At 53.6% G+C, this 16,596-nt stretch overlaps 1 protein-coding gene across 1 annotated transcript in view; it reads right to left on the reverse strand.

Moving 5' to 3' along the window:
- The window catches only part of LOC120235735 (coiled-coil domain-containing protein 33-like), a 66,905-nt gene that overhangs the window by 12,730 nt on the left and 37,579 nt on the right, over positions 1–16,596 (reverse strand). Inside the window, 5 exon segments of the mRNA XM_039238171.1 lie at positions 278–411; positions 1,005–1,134; positions 7,047–7,167; positions 8,056–8,147; positions 12,819–12,928. Coding sequence (XP_039094102.1) covers positions 278–411; positions 1,005–1,134; positions 7,047–7,167; positions 8,056–8,147; positions 12,819–12,928 — 587 coding nt within the window.

Here is a 16,596-nt window from a genome sequence, read left to right on the forward strand (position 1 = left end):
ACAGAGAGAACTAGGGCAGTATTTAAACCCAGGTCTGGCTGGTTAAAGGATTGAGCTCTTGCTACTACCCCGTGGGGGCTCCCTGTGCCTCTGCTTGTGTCACTGGGGCAGGAGCTCAGGGGAACTCCTCACACTTGACAGTGGCCGGCTGCCCTGGTGGGGGCCCTGGCAGAAGCTGCTGGAGAACCAGATTCACTTGTGCTAGTGTGGCAAGGCAGAGCGGGGGCGGGGGGAGCAGGCCCCCTGTCATGAGCTCCGTCCAGGGTAGGGGACTCACAGTGATGGGGAGCCTCTCCACGTGCAGCCCATTCAGACCTTTCCCTGTCAGCATCTTGCGGTACAGCTGGTTCTTGAGTGGCAACACAGAGATGCCCAGGGGCTTGCTGAGGGTCCACGGCTCACTGCCTTTCACTGTAGAGGGAGGACCAGCTGGGACTCCCCCAGAGCTCCCGCCCCAGGCTCCTCGGATCCCAGCGTCTGAGGTCCCCACCAGGCGGCCGAACCCTTGGTAGCCAACATCTAGTTCTCCCGCCCCTCACTGCCCACCACCCTCCCGCCTCCTGGCCTTGCCCTGCACAAGTATCCTTCTCCTCTGCTCTTTAGGGCTTCCTGCGTCCCTGGCCAAACCCCAAACATATTCTGCATTTTGGGGTGTGTCTGTGGATCACCCTTGGGGGCTTTACTCTCTCAGGGTGGAACTCAGACTGGGAACATTTGGTCTCTGGATTGTTTCCCCTGTATTCTGTGAGCTCTGGGGCATGGCGGGGCCAGTGGTGCGATAAAAATGCGTGGAGCTAATACAGGCATAGGGACCCGTGTGTCCTGACCCTGGAACAAGGACAAGGAAGGCAGCCACGTGCTTCTCCACCTGTGGCATGCCCTGGGAACTGGGTCCCCTTAACCCTTAACCTATCCCTGCAGGGGGCGGAGGCAGGAGGTCTGAGCACTCCTTCCTCATATGTCCTGATGCGTGGCTGCCCTGGCACGGTGCCACGCGCACTCACTGGAAGTCGAGGGGTAGAACTCCAGCACCAGGGCTGTGTCATCCGAGAACTTGGTGGCTCCATCTCGGCCTTGGAAGACGAAGGACTGATTCCACGAGGGCAGCTCCGGGGGTCCCCCAGGCTTGGATAGCTGAAAGGAGGCAGTGGGAGTGGGTGGTGGGCCCGCAGCTTCTCCCAAATGAAGGATGTCCAGATATATCCATACATGTGTGTCCATATATGTCACAAACGTTTGTCCCAATTATAAAAGCAACATATGTGTAAGGAGTGAATTTTGGAAAATACAGAAGAGGAGAAAGGTTAAAAAGAAAAACCCTAAATTCCTACACACTTTAGACAACTGTCCTAAGACTGTGCATTTCTTTCTAGTCTTTTTCCAAAGCCTGTTTTGTAGATAATTGTCATCCTAACATCTTACGTTTTTCATTCACCATGAAAACCTGAATGTACCCAGAGGCACAGGTAACCCTGTTATCCATGATTTTAGTAGTTGTAGGACATTTTGTCAGGTCCAAGGACCCTGGCTTCTCCCTTCCCATGAATATCACTTTATTGAATATTCTTTGACGTGTATCTCTGGATCTCAAATTATTTCCTGAGTACCCAAAATGGAGACCCTGAGCTAAAGGATGTGCCGTTTAAGGCACTTGATTGATCTTCGATAAACTATTTTCCTAAAGAGTCACACTAGTATCCATGCTCAGGGCTGGTGGTGTCAGAGATGGCACATTAGACACGACCTCTACCCTTGTCAACAGCCTCTCCCTGCCTCCCGTGGGTTCCCCAGACCTTCTCAGAGGCTACAGTAGGTCTGAGCCTTGGTGTGTCTGCAGGGCAGGCCATCGGGCATTTGGGGGACTTAATAGCATACTAGGTCCGCAGCTGGGGCACACACACAAGTACTACTTAAACAATGAAAGAACACAGCCTTGACTACGGCTTCTGAATAAGGGGCTAGATGAGACATTCCTGAGGGTGGTCAGAAGGGCTGTCTTGCAGGACGAAGGACCAGAAGAAGGCTCTGAAGTAAAATATGGCAGGGTGAAGGGAAGGAAGAGGGGCTTCTGGCTGGGAAAACAGCCCAAAGAAGAGGGGCAGGGGGCGGCAGGCATGGCAAAGCGGGAGGGCACTGGAATGAGGAGGGGGGGCTCCAGGTGGAGGAGTCCTGGCATCCGCAAAGGCTGGAAGGTAGGGAGTTGGGGCATCAGCCTGGAACCCCCAGCAGGCGGTCCTGCACCATCCCAACACAGGGAGGGGCTGGGGTCATGGGTGCAGACTCCTGGCGGGCTGCCTTGCCTCTGTCCCCAGGCAGGGGCTGTCAGCACCCGTGGCAGCCGCTCCCACCTCCTGCTCCCCTGCGGGAATCAGTCACTGCTCAGAAAGGTCAGCACAAATGCACCGCTGGCTCCGGGAGTTATTGATGCAGGATCTCGAAATATCAGTGTGGGTCCACTCCCCCCGTGGCGGCAGGGGCCTGACGCCTGTCACACTAATGTGCCTGCTCTGGTTCTTTGAGGCCCAGCCTGAGGCTCAGCTGTGTCTGCTTCGGTCCCTGTCCCTGGGGACGTGAGCTGCAGTCACTTTGGGGCTAGCGGTCCTGAACACAGGGACAGTGACTGGGGGGAGGGAGGTGTTCCTGAGAACAGGCTCTGGAGGGAGCTAGGGGATGGCCACTTGGCCAAGGGGCCAGGCAGGAGAAGCTGCTTTCAGGCTCCGTGAAGCTTGGGAGTGGTCTTTCAGGATTGATCCCCAAACCATACCCATCCCAGAGCTGCCCCACTCTCTTGAGTGCCAGGGGGCCTTCCCCACAGCCTGGACCATCTGCCAGGACCTGGGACACTCAAGGCGGACCTGTGACCAAGTCTCCTGCTGCCCCCACCCCTTGCTCCCACACAGGGGGAAGAGGGGTATTTAATGGATACTGGCTGTCCTCTCTGGGGCCTACTAATGTGTCTAAATGGAGCCTACTAAGCAAGAAATAGTGTCTGACTGCTCAGTAAGGACAGTTCTTTCCCTGAGTGGTTTCCCAGGGTGAGTCCTCCAGGAAAGATCCCTTCAGGCCTACCACTGGGGAGAGAGGGTCCAGCCTCTCTTGTGTGTGTACAGAGCGAGGGGGAGGGGCAAGGAATCAAGGATAAATCACCCTCAGATGCCAAGGCCCCAGTGAAGGTATTGGTGGCGTGTGTGTGTGTGTGTGTGTGTGTGTGTGTGTGTGTGTGTTTGTGCGCACGCACGCATGTATGGAGTAGGCAGGGCACGGGGTGGGGAAGCCATTGACCACAGATACTAATGGGAAAGGCCACGGCAGACTGTGGAATTAAGGGATGTGATTAACCCTCAGCTGTGATCTTCAGCAAAGCCATTAACCCCTGGCCACTGAGGCAGCCCTGCCTTCCCTAGGGACAAAGCCTTCATTACTTGGGCCCATGGGCCCTCCTTCCATTTCCCCTGGGCCCTCCACACCCACACCCACATGCGCCACTGCCTGCTCTGCCCATCCCAGAAAGAGTAGCTGACAGTGGCTGATTCTGGGGGGCCTCAAGGGAGCAAGGACGCCTTAGCTCTGGGCCCAGGTCTGCCTCGACCTTGCTGCATGACCTCTGGCAAGTCCCTTCCCCTCACTGGAACTAGGTTGTCACTGTCCACTGGGAAATGTCTTATGCTCGATGCCTTGGAAGGCTCTTGTGAAGGCTGAAGGAGATAATGGATACTTTGCTGTCAAGGTGAAAGTTCAGTTGAACTCAGCGAATGCTGACTGGGGGCTCCTCCGTGCTCTACACCTCAGGGGTGCTACGGGGCACATGGGAGAGCTAGAGTCAGACCCTGTCCCCTCTGGAGCTCACCGTCTTCCTAGGTGATAGGACACACAGACACACACACACTCCTATGATCCATGCAGAGGCCTAAGCAAGTTGTGAGTTGTGGAAGCTGGAATGTCAGAGGAGAAAGCGATGACTTCTGAATGGGGTAAGGACGATCTGAGGGAGGAGCGCCATTCTAGGTGGAGGGCAGCAGAGGCCGAGGCTGAGAGGCCAGAGAAGACAGCACAAATGTGGAGAACAGCTGGGCATCCAGAGTGGCTACAGAAAGTTATGCGGGTTGGAGCAGTGAAACAGGAGGCTGCAGGCAACGAAGCCTTTGTCCTGCCGGTGAAGGGATCAGGGATCCAGGGGAAGAGCCTCAATCTGGGGGAGGCATTGCCCTGGCTGCTTCTCACAGGTGAAGGGAGGGGCCCGAGTGGAGGCTGCTTCGGTGGTCCATGCCAAGAGAAGAGGAGGCCAGCACTAGGGCAAGGTCTGTGGGATGGAAAGGGGCCCCATGAGAGCTTGGGTACCCACTGGCCATGGGAGCTGAGACAGGAGGAGATGACAGTGAGGACAGACTTCTTTCCCCACGGCTTGTGTTTCATCAGCCAGGGGCTCTGCCTCAGCTCTGTAAGGAGATCAGGCCAACAGGAGCAGCCTACTGGGCAATGTGCAGGGTGCCGGGGAGGAATAATTCCTAAGTCCCACCCTATTTCAGGTCCCTGCGGTAGGGCCAGATCAAGCCCTACGGACCCACCTATCTCATAACTCATCACTTCTGCCATCATCACCAAGCTCCGAGAGGGGTGAAGCAGACTCTAAGAGCCGCCTACCCCTCAATCATTCCCCTCCCTGCCTCCTGGCTTTGGTCCAGGTGGCCCCCCTTCACCACACCTGCGCACTTCAGCTACCACAAGAAGATGATGCCACACCTCTCAGTGATTGGTCAAGAGAATTGCACATGACCCAATTCTGGCCAATGAGGCGAGAAAGGTCTGTGGAGGGGCTGCGGGTAGGAGGTTTCCAGCGCTACCTAAAAGCCACAGGTAAAGAGGGCAGGAGGCTCCTTCTTTCTCTGGTCTTGGTCGTGCATGGGGTACTCCAAATATTTGGCCTCCCTGAGCCATTAGCAACCTGAAGATGGCAATTCAGGGGCGGTGGAAAGATGCTAAGTCCCGAGAATGTTGCTAAGATGGTGCATCAACCAATTCTGGCCGCATCCTACATGGGGTCCCTTGCCAATTGTAACAATAAATACCCTTCGAGCTTAAGTCGATGAGGTTTCTGTTGCTTGTAGACAATTGTAACAAGGGCACTCGCCAGGCTGGTTTCAGGAGGCAATGGACCCTAGGAGGGGCGGTTCTGCAAGGGAAGGAGCCCACTGAGTTTCCTTCCACCCTGGGCTTGGATGCTGTGCCCAGGTTACTCCTTTAATCTCTCCTAACAGCTCAATAAAGGTAGGAATCTGGAATTGGAGAAATTGGGATGCTTGCCAAAGGTCACGCAGCTAGTAAGTCACAGAGCCGGGGGCCGGGGTGGGGTGGGGTGGAAGTCAGGAGTGCCAGGCTCTCAAATCCCTGCCCACAGTGCTTTGGCTTGGTGGCAGCTGGTGGGAAATCACAGCAACTGAAGATGTCAGAGAGGCAGGTCCTAGAAATCACCTGGTCCAGCCACCATCCCTCAACTCAGGTTAGGGGACTGAAGCTCAGAAAGGGGATGGGGCAGGGGTGTGTGTAGGCTACTGACTGGTGCCCCTTTGAGGTATGGCTCTGTCCTCCCCCACCCCCACCTTGTACCACAGAAGCCTGCCCCTGTCCCCTCACTGCTAGTATGTGGGCACCTCTGTGAGTTCTCAACCTGGCCCAACGACCATGTTGCCTAGTGGACAAGTGCCCTGCAGTCACTGAACCCCTGGCCTCGAGTCCCACACATGTATGAGGCATGGGAGGCAAATCTTGGGAGCTAGCAAAGACTCCCCTCCTCCCCACAAAGACTCGTTAGCAAAGGCAGCCACAGAGGGCCCAGGAATGGAGAGGAGGCTCCCTCATTAAAGCAGCCGGTACTTCCTGCCCCTTGGGACCGCCTGCTGATTGGTTCATAATTTTCTGGGCAAATGCAGGGCCATGTGTGAGATGACTCTGGGGAAATCAGGCCGAGGATTGGTTTGGGTTTGAAGCCTGTGTCCCCAGGGTCCTCCTTCGTCCCACCCGTCCCTACCACCATCTCTCTTGCCCGTGTCTGAGCCTTCAAATGTCCTTGCCTTTAAATGAAGGCTGGGGCTCCAAAGGGGCGCCTCATTCTGTATTTGCCCTGCCAGATGTGAACCATGGTGGGCAGACAACAGGAAGGACTTCCCAGGCACCCCTGTCTTCTTCAAGGCCCTGGGAATGTTGGGACCATCATGTGGGGCAAGCTTCAGCTCAAATAGAGACTATGGGAAGAGACCGAATGGGTCATCTCCTGGAGCCCAGCCACAATCTACACATCCCTCCCCAACATACTCAAATACACTACCCTCCTCTCCAACCCTGTCCCATGCCCTTGGTTCTCTATTGCCCTGCACCAACCCTCCCCTACTAAAAACTCAAGAGTCTTGTGTCTGGATACCCATTCTAATCACCCAGGCTTCACATCCCTCCGACCTCTGGTTTAAACACATTTTTATTGTGGTAAAACATATACAACGTAAACTGAACCGTTTGAACCATTTTTAGGTGCACAGTTCAGTGGCATTCAGTAAATTCACAATGTTGCATAACCATCATTACTATCTATTTCCAGAACTTTCTCATCATCCCAAACAGAAACGCTGTCCCTATTAAACAATAATACTCTATTGTTCCCCCGGGGCAACCACCATTCTACCTTCTGTTTCTATGAATTTGTCTACTCTAGGAACCTCATATCAGTGGCATCAGACAATATTTGTCATTTGTGTCTTCTCTGATGTTTACAGCTCTGACAGTCCCTCCTGGTTTTGTTATTAGACTACATATTATCTTGTGTTGATGTTTGACCTTTCCATGTGTGTGATGCCAATCTTCAGCAGACCAAGAGCGCCCCCAAGGGCAGCTTCTCCAACAGCACAGACAGGCATGGCTCTGGGTACATGGCCAGGTTCGGCAAACTCCTTAAGAGTCCAGGGAATAGCTGACTGAAGGAATGAATGAACGGACACATGGGTGAGACACTAGAGGTCCGAGGCAGTGACAGGGTGTGTGGGGGGAAGGAGCCGTACCTGAGGACACCCGTTCTGGCTGACCTGAGGAACATCCAAGTGCGGCAGAGATGGGATTGGGAAGGGGAGTGGGGTGATGGGCAGCCCCACGAAGGCCGGGTCCTGCTTCATCTGATTGGCCCTAGGGAGGCAAGGAGATGGGGGTCAGCCCATGAGTGCTATCCAGTACTCTTGACTCTCTGCCCAAGCCTGGAAGCCATGGGCTCCCACTTGGACGGGCTCTGGACTGATGTGATAAAGGAGGAGGGTGCAGTGGCCTGGACACTAGAACAGGGAATGGACCGTGGTCCTTCTGATTGCTGGCCCAAGCCTTGGGAAAGCTCGTCTTGGTCAGGAGATAGGCTGCAGCAACCAGGTTCCTTTCCTCATGACTCATGGTGGCCTTGGCCACATCTCAGTGCCTCAGCTGGCCCATCTTTAAAACGCCTCGCCTTTGGAAGTCTTTGCCAGAGTGACCCACCCCCATGGTGGGAGTCCTAGTTTAGGCCTAAGGTGGGGGGCATGGAGGCTATAAGGGCAGGATTCTGGGTGTGTGTATGTGAACGTGTGTGCATGTGCTGAGCTCTTTAGGAGGGCTGGGAATGAGTCAATCAGTCAGCTTCATTTCCCCAACAAACAAGGGGTGTTCACAGGTCATCAGAACCAAACAGATTGTGTGGCTGAGTTTTGCTGGACCACCATAGGTAGTGACAGAGGCAGACAGCTCTGCCCCCCCGCCCCATCCCATACCCGATGCGCATCAGGTTAGGAGTGGCTGGGAACCTCCTCTCCTCCACATGCAGGCCCCCCTCCCCCGCAGCCTGCTCTCCAGAGAGTTCTGAGCCACCCCCTTCCAGGGGCTGTGAGCACCTTCCTGGGACCTCAGACCCAGTGGGAAGGTTTAAAGGGCCTTGGGGAGGGTAGGTTTCGAGGGCTCCTGGAATCGTGGTCTGTGTGGCAATGATAGCCTTTCCCCTCCTCTGTCCTCTGCCCTCCTCACCCTCCTTAAGTGAGTTTGGGCCCCACTCACTGAAAATCACTGTAGTTGGGAACCACCCTGGCAATGACCACCATGGGGTCAGAGTTGTTGATCAGGGGCTCGTTGACTCCCCGGAGAAAGACCTGGGGAAGAGAGGAGGCAAGTGAGCTTTGGGTGGTCTTGGGCCCCCTCAGGAGCAAGGCCAACCCATCTACCATCTTTCTCCCCAGTAATGAGATCATCTCTGCCTCCATCTGCCTCACTTGGTTCTCTCTCTGCTCACGGCTGCTCTTTCAGGCCCTGAGCTAGACATTGGGAAGGCAGGGGGAGGAGACATGGATTCTGTCCCCACATACCTCTACTGCCAACCCAACCAATTCCTGATCTGGCTCTGGCCCTCACCCCTTATTCACCAGATGGGCTCCCTCTAGCCCCTCTATCCTCACCCCAACTCCCCCAGCTGTGATTCTTGTGGCTTCTTTTACTTCTCTCACCCCCATCACTGGCCTCTGCTTCTGTTCTGCCCCCAACCCATCCCCTCTCTCAGGCAATGTAATGCACGACGGCAAAAACCGTTTTTGTAAAAATAAATTGGATCGTGTAATTTCTCCTGCGTGAGACCCAGCAATGACTCCTCCCACTGCCCTTAGAATGAATTCTATAATTCTTACCATCATGGCCAAGGCCTGCATGTGTGGTCTGTCTGCCCTCAGCCCCACATCTCCACCAATCCCTCAGTCCTGGGCTCTAGCCTCTTTTATCTCACCTCTCCAACAGTACTCACTTGTTTCTGCCTCAGGGTCTTCGCACATGCTTAGATTCCCCACCACCACCCCCAGTGACTCAGTGGCTGGCTCCTTCTCTTCCTTTAGAGCTTAAATGTCACCACCTCCTGGAGGCCTTCTGTGACCTTACTAACGTAGCCCACCCCATTCTCTTAGCCCCTGGATTGCCACTTCTCTAGCACTCATCATATCCTGTGTTTATTCTAATTCTTTCTCACTCATGTTCCATCCATCTGACTGGAACCCAGTCTCCACAGGGGCAGGGATCACATCCACCTCATTCACTGCTATATCCCCAGCTAGTAGCAAATGCATGCGGCGCACAGTAGGAGCTCAGTATGTGTTTGGGGGATAAATGAGCTCTGAGCATTGTTTATGAAGGAGAAAAGTGGAGGATGGGGAGGGAGAGGCTGACTGTGTTTCTGAGCACATGAGAGAGACAGAACCATGGGGACCTGGTGGGGCAGGGGAGGACCCAGGCAGTGACCTCAGTGGGCAGGGGTGGGGAGGGCTGGGCTTGAGCTGGTCTTGGAGGATGCATGGGGGGCATGATTCCATGGGAAGAAGAGCAGGAAAAAGAAGGGGCTGTGAACACAGCCGAGGGGACACTCACAACAGCTGGGTCACTATGTCACTATGGCCGGTCCCTGCTCCACTCCGGGCCTTGGTATCCCAGCTCATACACTGAGGGGTTGGACCATACTGTCCCTGGTTTCCCTAGTTCTGGCCTTCAGTGGGAGGAGAGCCTGGGAGTAAGGGCTTGCTCTGGATTCTCTTTCCTCCTCCCTGAGCACTCTCTCCTAGGACGCTCTGCCAGGACCCGTCTTAGCAGGTTGCCTGCAACTCCATGCAGTTGTGAGCTGACAAGGCCTTAAAATAGTGCGTCGGGCTTTTCAGGGCTCACCGGGGCCCCTGGGGGCTGAATCCCTTCCACCAATTCAAAGGACCGCATCTGATGGGACATTTCAAACTTTGGGTGGCAGTGGGAGCCTGGGCTGAGCGAGGCCACTGCAGAGCTGTCAGGCTCTGGCGCACACAGGGACTCCAACAGGTGTAGGGGCTGAGAGCAGGCCTCTGAGAGGTGGGGGTGCTGGCTAATTTACACCTGTCCAGTGCTGAATGCTCAGGTGTGAATGAGACAGCTGCCCAGGCGCTGGGGCCACGGAGTGGGTGGGGGGCTTGAGACTCTCCCAGGTAAGTCTGGGGGCTGGGGGTTGGGGTGGGGCAGATCCTCAGTGGGGACCCCCCACAAGCCAGAGTTCTGCTGGGTCTGAAAAGGTATGGTCTTCTCCCTGGGGGATGTGGCCTGGGGACAGCAAGGCCAAGCTGTTACTCCTCTTTGTTCTGTGCGTGCGTGCGTGCGTGCGTGCGTGTGTGTGTGTATGTAGTGCTGGCAGGTCTCAGGAAAGAACATGATGGAAAAGGGAGGGAGATTAGAACAGAGGAAGCCTGCATATCTGACACACACTGGCATCCAGGGTGGCTGTGGGGAAGCAGAGATGTGGGTCAGCAGCTCTGGACTTCCATTCCAGACTCCCTGGGACTTGGTGTCCCCAGCTGTGAAATGGGACTAAAGATCACTTCTTGTCCAGCCAGACTTATAGTGGGTGGGCCAGATCAGCCATGTTGGGGCAGGGGAAGCCCAAGAGCTTGGGACTTCTCAGATCCCCCTCTCATACTCAGGCCAACACTGCATTTAAATCTGTCATCCCTGGGCAGTTTGAAGACTGTGGAGGAAAGGGAGGGAGGATAGGTCCCTGGACATCTTTCCGGAGCATCACCCATCTTTCTTAAGCTGCTGAAAGGCCAAGGAGTAGAAGGTTGGGGGCGGCATGTGTGCAAGCTGGGTCCAACTGAGCCAAGCCTAGAGGAGGCTCTGTAAACAGTTGCTGAATGAATGAATGAATGAATGGATGCCTAATTGGAAGGCCAGCCTTCAGAAACAGGGCTCAAAGTAGAGGAGAAGGCCATAAAATTTTGGGGGCTGTAGACCCTAGGTCAGGGGTCACTACTCCAAGCAGGACAGAATAGGAGAGAAATAGGAAGGGAATGTGGGCCAAGGTGGGGAGCTTTTCCTCCCCCCTCCATGAGATTCAAACAGACATAACACTTTGGGAGCCCCCCCTTTCTCCATCCTCCCTGCATGGTGTGTGTGGAGCAGAGCAGAGCAGGACTGTATGCCTGGAAAGTGCTGGAAAAGGTTAGGCGTCATTTTCATCTCCATCCCTAGACCCTTCATCCCTGTCATCCAGAGGGTGTTCTTCACAAAGTACTATGGCTATTCTTGGAAGGCCTTGTTGTTTTTTCCTTCTTCATTTCTTCCCCAGATGCCCCTCCCTGCCCCACAAAGTCAGGCCAACCCAAGGTGGCCAAGAGCAGGGCCTGGGGTCTGCTCTAAGCTTAGCCATTCCCACCCCAGTCTGAGCCCCGGTCCTGGTACCTCCAGAGCTGTGTGGTTGCTGCCGATGCAACGAGGGAAGAGACTTCCTTTCCGAATGACTGTTGCGTACAGTTGGGTGTTGGCAGTGGCTTCCTCAGCTTTCCCAGACTGGGTGGGCTGGGGACAGGGTGAGGGAAGAAGACACACAAGAAGGAGAGTGACGAAGGGGCAGACCCTGGCCATAAATCCAGCCCTCTGCAGACAATCACTAGGCATTGCTCCACTGGGGCTCCGAGTTGATAATTAAAGCTCATGGTCCCTGCGAGCCCTTCCAAGATCAATATAATAAATCTTCCCTTTTCTATTTGAATATTTCATCGCCCTCACAAGGACCACTGCCTGCCTGCTCTCTCTGTAAAGATGTGATAACAAGGCCTGGGTTGTAAGTGGACAGAGAGCCAGAAGGCCTGGGTGATGATCATAGAATCATGGATAAAGCACTGAGCCTTCTGGGCGTGTCACTAATCTCTCTGGGCCTGCCTGCCCCTGCCTGCCCCAGGTACCTCATCCAGGCTCAGGGAAGGGGCATAAGGAAGGTAAAGGCCCCTAGGCCATGGTCAAGGTGGTGCTTTGAAAGAGGATCAATGTGGGACCTGGTGTGAAGCGGGGAGGGAGGAAAGGAGGGGAACTAACTTAAACTGATCACTCACTATGTGCCAGGGACCTCACTAGAGGCTTTTGCTCATTGTTGCTTTCAACTGTCCAAATGGCCATGCTCAGTATCTCTATTTTGACAATGAGAAGTGGAGGCCTAGGGGGTTAAGCAGCTTCCTATGGATATATAGTATAGCAAGAGGCAGACCTGGGATAGAAACTCACACAATCTTGCATCACACTGTTCTTTACTCTAAACCATAATAGGGTCTGAGGTGCACACTGAGGGGAGAGTATATTTCTGTTCATCTCTGGCCCAGTGCCTAGCATGCAATGAAAGAGTGAGTCTTTCCTTCCACCAATCAGCATGGTAGAAAGGGGGTGGGCAGGGGACCTGGCCTGGGAAGTTCAAACCATGGACTGAGGTCCCCTGAGGCTCCCACTCCAGACTCAGGGCTAGTTCCCTACAAGAGGGGTGCACTCCAGGGAATACTTTCTTTCCCACGTGCCCTGACTCTCCTCGGCCTTCCTCCTACCAAAGAAGTGTGTGGAGGCAGCACAGAAAGAACTGACTTGGGAGACGGTGTGAGCTGGGCTCAGCCTCCACTCTGTTACTCACTTGCTCTGTCACCCAGGTTGAGAGGATTCCTCTCTCTGGGTCCCAGTCCTATATATGCAAAATAGAATTCACCTTGAGGATTAAAGAGAGTGTCTAGCCCAGGACCTGAAACATAGTAGGTACTATGAAAATACTGTACTAATGTAGTAGATGTTCCATGCTATTGGGGCTGTTTTACAGAGATGAATTTGGGGAATTCCAAATTTCTCATGGAAACCACTCATCTTCTTCCTGAGTCTCATATGGTCCAGGACTTATCTTACTGTAGGGTGAGCATGGGAGGCTCTGAAGGAATATCTGGGCACATGAGGGTGGTTACCACCTGCTCTCCCTCTACCTGTCCTACATGGACCCGGCACCTAGGGCCTCAACTCACCTTTACCAGCTCAAAGTGGTAGGGGTGGAAGAGACACAGGTACTTGATGGGGATTTGGTAGGATAATAGCTCCTCTTTATTTTTATTGTCCACCACCTTGAGGACCATATCTGAAGGGAGAAAAAGTGAGCTCAAGGTCAAAACAGGGCTTAGCTGACCAGCATCACTCCCAGCGAGGTGAGCCAGTGGGAGGTGAGACATTGTCAAGAGTACAGAGCAGGGGCCATGCTGAGGAACCAACACGAGTGTGGGACACACACATGCACACAACTTCACAAGCACTGTTTGAGTTCCGGTGCAGGGCAAGTGTCTGTGCTAGGTTCTGTTAGGATTCAAAGATGCAACTCTGTCCTTTAGTCCCAGCCCAGAGATGGACACAGAATGGAGCCCGCATGGCAACAGACACACATGAGCTGACTCAGAGACATGCACGCAAGCAGGAATAGTACCGCTTCCCTTAGTCAAAGACACTCTCACCAGCAGCTCAGGCATGAAGGGGAGGGTCATCTCCCACATGTTGTGAATGGGGAAACTGAGTCTCAGTAAGGAAAAGTGATCTGCTCAAGAAATCTTTCAACACAAGCACCAATAAAATATCTCCAAGGAAATGAAAATTGGTCTAACACTAAGAATGACACACCACTTAGAAAACTGCCTCTAAAGAGAGTACATTTTGTCAAAAAATGCATGAACTTCAGGATGAACTCTGAGAAGAGCAGCAATGACCTGGAAATAATCGTGGAAATGCTCCTTAGTGAGCACCTGCTGTGTGCCAGACATGGGGATGGGTACTCCTGAGTCATTATTCCAACAAATCCCCACCACAACCCCTCAAATAGGAATCACCATCTCTGTTTTTCAAATGTGGACAGTGGAGCTGAGAGAGGTTAAATTACTTGATCTCCATCACTCAGCTAGTAAATGGTTGTTGGGAGAGGCTAGGCTTGTAACCCTGGAGGCATCTTTCCACTCTTGAAGTCTATGGTGTGAGGAAGAAGAGGAGATGAGGAGGGAGGAAAAAACGGGGAGGGAGGAGGGGGAGGGAGAATAAGAGAGATGGAGGAGGGAAGGATCTAAAAGATCTAGAGAAGAATGGGAAAGGGAAGGGATGGGAAGGTCGGGAGTACCTGATGGTACCTGATGGAGAGTGGGGTAGTCCCTTGCTCTTTGCCTTCTTGAGACAAAGACACATCAGCACCATGGACAGCTGCTGGCGGGACTGGTCCAACAGTCTGGGAGCCCTCTGTGGCGGGGTTGCTTGGAGCTTGGTGGGTCAATTGAATGAGCATATGGAGGGTAGCTCAGTCGGTTAAGTGTTCAACTTTGGCTCAGGTCATGATCTCACAGTTTGTGAGTTCAAGCCCTGCGTCAGGCTCTGTGCTGGCAGCTCAGATCCTGGAGCCTGCTTCGAATTCTGTCTCCCTCTCTCTGCCCCTCCCCCTCTCAAAAATAAATTAACATTAAAAAAAATTTTAAAAGGACTGTTGAAGGAACGTGAGGAGGAGGAGGAGGAAGTGGAGGAGGTGGAGGAGGAGGTAGAAGAGGAGGCAGAGGAGAAGGGTTTTGCTAATTACTCTTCCTTTTTTCCTTTTCCCCATTGCTACCCTGGAAACAGAGAGGGAAAAACACTTGCTAAAGTCCCCCAGGAGGTGGCCAAATGGGATCTGTGCTCAAAGGAAAGAAGGGTAAATGGGGAAATCGGCACCCAAAAGACTTGAGGTTGCCTTGAAGGAAGTAGAATAAGACAAGAGATTTGAAGTGAGCAGATCTGGATTCTAGTACAAACACACCAACTTGCTCTGTGACCTACGTCAGTCACTTAACCTCTCTGAGCTTCATGTTCCTGCTGTGCAAAATGTTAATATTTTAGAAAGGAAAATCATTGTCTCTCTCCTAATATTTCTGTATGGAGGGAAATGTATTTTTTTAATTTTTGTAATGTTTTGTTTATTTCTGAGAGAGAGAGAGACAGCATGAGCAGGGGAGGTTCAGAGAGAGAGGGAGATAGAATCTGAAGCAGGCTCCAGGCTCTGAGCTGGCTGTCAGCACAGAGCCTGAGGCAGGGCTCGAACCCACAAACCGTATGACCTGAGCTGAAGTCTGACACTTAACCGACTGAGCCACCTAGGCACCCCAGGAAATGTGTTTTTCAAGCTATGAAATTCTAAGCAAATGCTCCTTGTAGCTGTCACTATTTTCCTCTTCATTAACCATCTGTAGTGTTCCATATATTCACTGAGCCCTGAGCAGAACTGAAAAAAAATTCAACTAGGGGATTCCAGTGCTCCCAGCTGAAGCTTCAACAGTAGCTGCGGAGGCTGCAGCCCCTCATGGCCACTACCCATGGGCCCTGAGCCCCCAAATCTGGTTGGAATTTGCTGAGGCTGAAGAAGGGCTGAGTGTCCTCCTGCATTTCCTCCTCCTCCCACAGTCCTTGGAGCCCTGTGTGGGCAGTCAGCAGCTGAGCCGTAAGTGGGGGGAATGGACAGCCCTCCCTCCCCGTTCCTGTCTCCACACTACAAACCCGCTTCATCAGCTTCTTCTCTGGGCATTGTGCCCCTCCAGCCTCCCACCGCTCCCTTTGTGTGGCCAACAAGCCATTTCTGCCACCTGCCTGCTTTGGCCCTGACACGGGTCTGCAACTCCCCTTTGCTTTCATTAACACCTCCTTGAGCTACCTCCCCCTCCCCCCACCTCTTGGCTTGGCCCCCATCTCCCCACCCCCACCCCAGACATCACCACAGCAACCAGTTCCAATGAGCATCCAGCGACTTCAATCTGCAAAGAGGCACCTGCCAATATTCCCTGCCTGCCCGTGAGGACTCGTGACCCGCTTGTTCCTGCAGTGAGTGCTGTTCCCTCTCTGCTGCACAGATGGGCCCCAAGACCACTGACTCATCATGTCCTTCCTTATAGTTACCCAACATGTGCAGAGCTCAAGGTGGGAGCCCAGACCACGCCTACTCACCACAGGCCCTGACTTCCTGTCAGCCACACAGATGCACGCACACACACACACACAATACATACACACATGCACTGCCAGACATACACCACCTCCCAGATAAATCTAGGCACATACATAACATACTGTTGTGGTCAGACACACACATGCATACACACACACATGACACATGGACGTGCACGCCTCTGGCCACAGTCACAAGCATGTACTCACACACACCACGTTCACACACACATATGAGCCAGCAGGCAGGCATTCACAGAGACGTGCACACTCAGGCGCACACATGCGTGTGCACGAAATCCTAGGTCCATTTTTCATCCTCTCCCACCTTTTCTCAATTCCCTCCAACAGCCCTACCTATCCCTTTACAGGCAGGAAAATATGGTTTGACCCAGAACTGGCTCCACCCCCTTTTATTGATGGGGGCCCTCTCACCCTTTGTCTCTCTCGCCTTTCCCCCTCTTCAGCAGCTGGCTTTCTGCTCTTTTGTGAGGCAGATGGGAGTTCTAAGTCCCTGGTGACATTTCAAGGAGGGGAAGCAAAGCCCAGTCCTCTGAGGGAAGGGGACTTCCCCTGCAAGACGGAAGGTTCTTCTGACTTGGTAACAGCAGAGACGCCGTGCACACCTGTGGATCTGCGCTGACTGTGCCCGATGCCAGTGCCCACAGCTGTCCTGGCATCTGCCAGTCAAGACTCCCGGGTGCCCAGCCCGAGGTCTCGCTCAAGAGTGGAAGCCACAAGTGCACACACATATTCATGTATGCCTGTACTTGGAGATTTCAGTATAAGCCCCGCCTTGAAAAACTTAAA

This window comes from Hyaena hyaena, unplaced genomic scaffold (assembly GCF_003009895.1).
Source record: "Hyaena hyaena isolate Hyena2069 unplaced genomic scaffold, ASM300989v1 scaffold_137, whole genome shotgun sequence".
NCBI classification, from domain to species: Eukaryota; Metazoa; Chordata; class Mammalia; order Carnivora; family Hyaenidae; genus Hyaena; species Hyaena hyaena.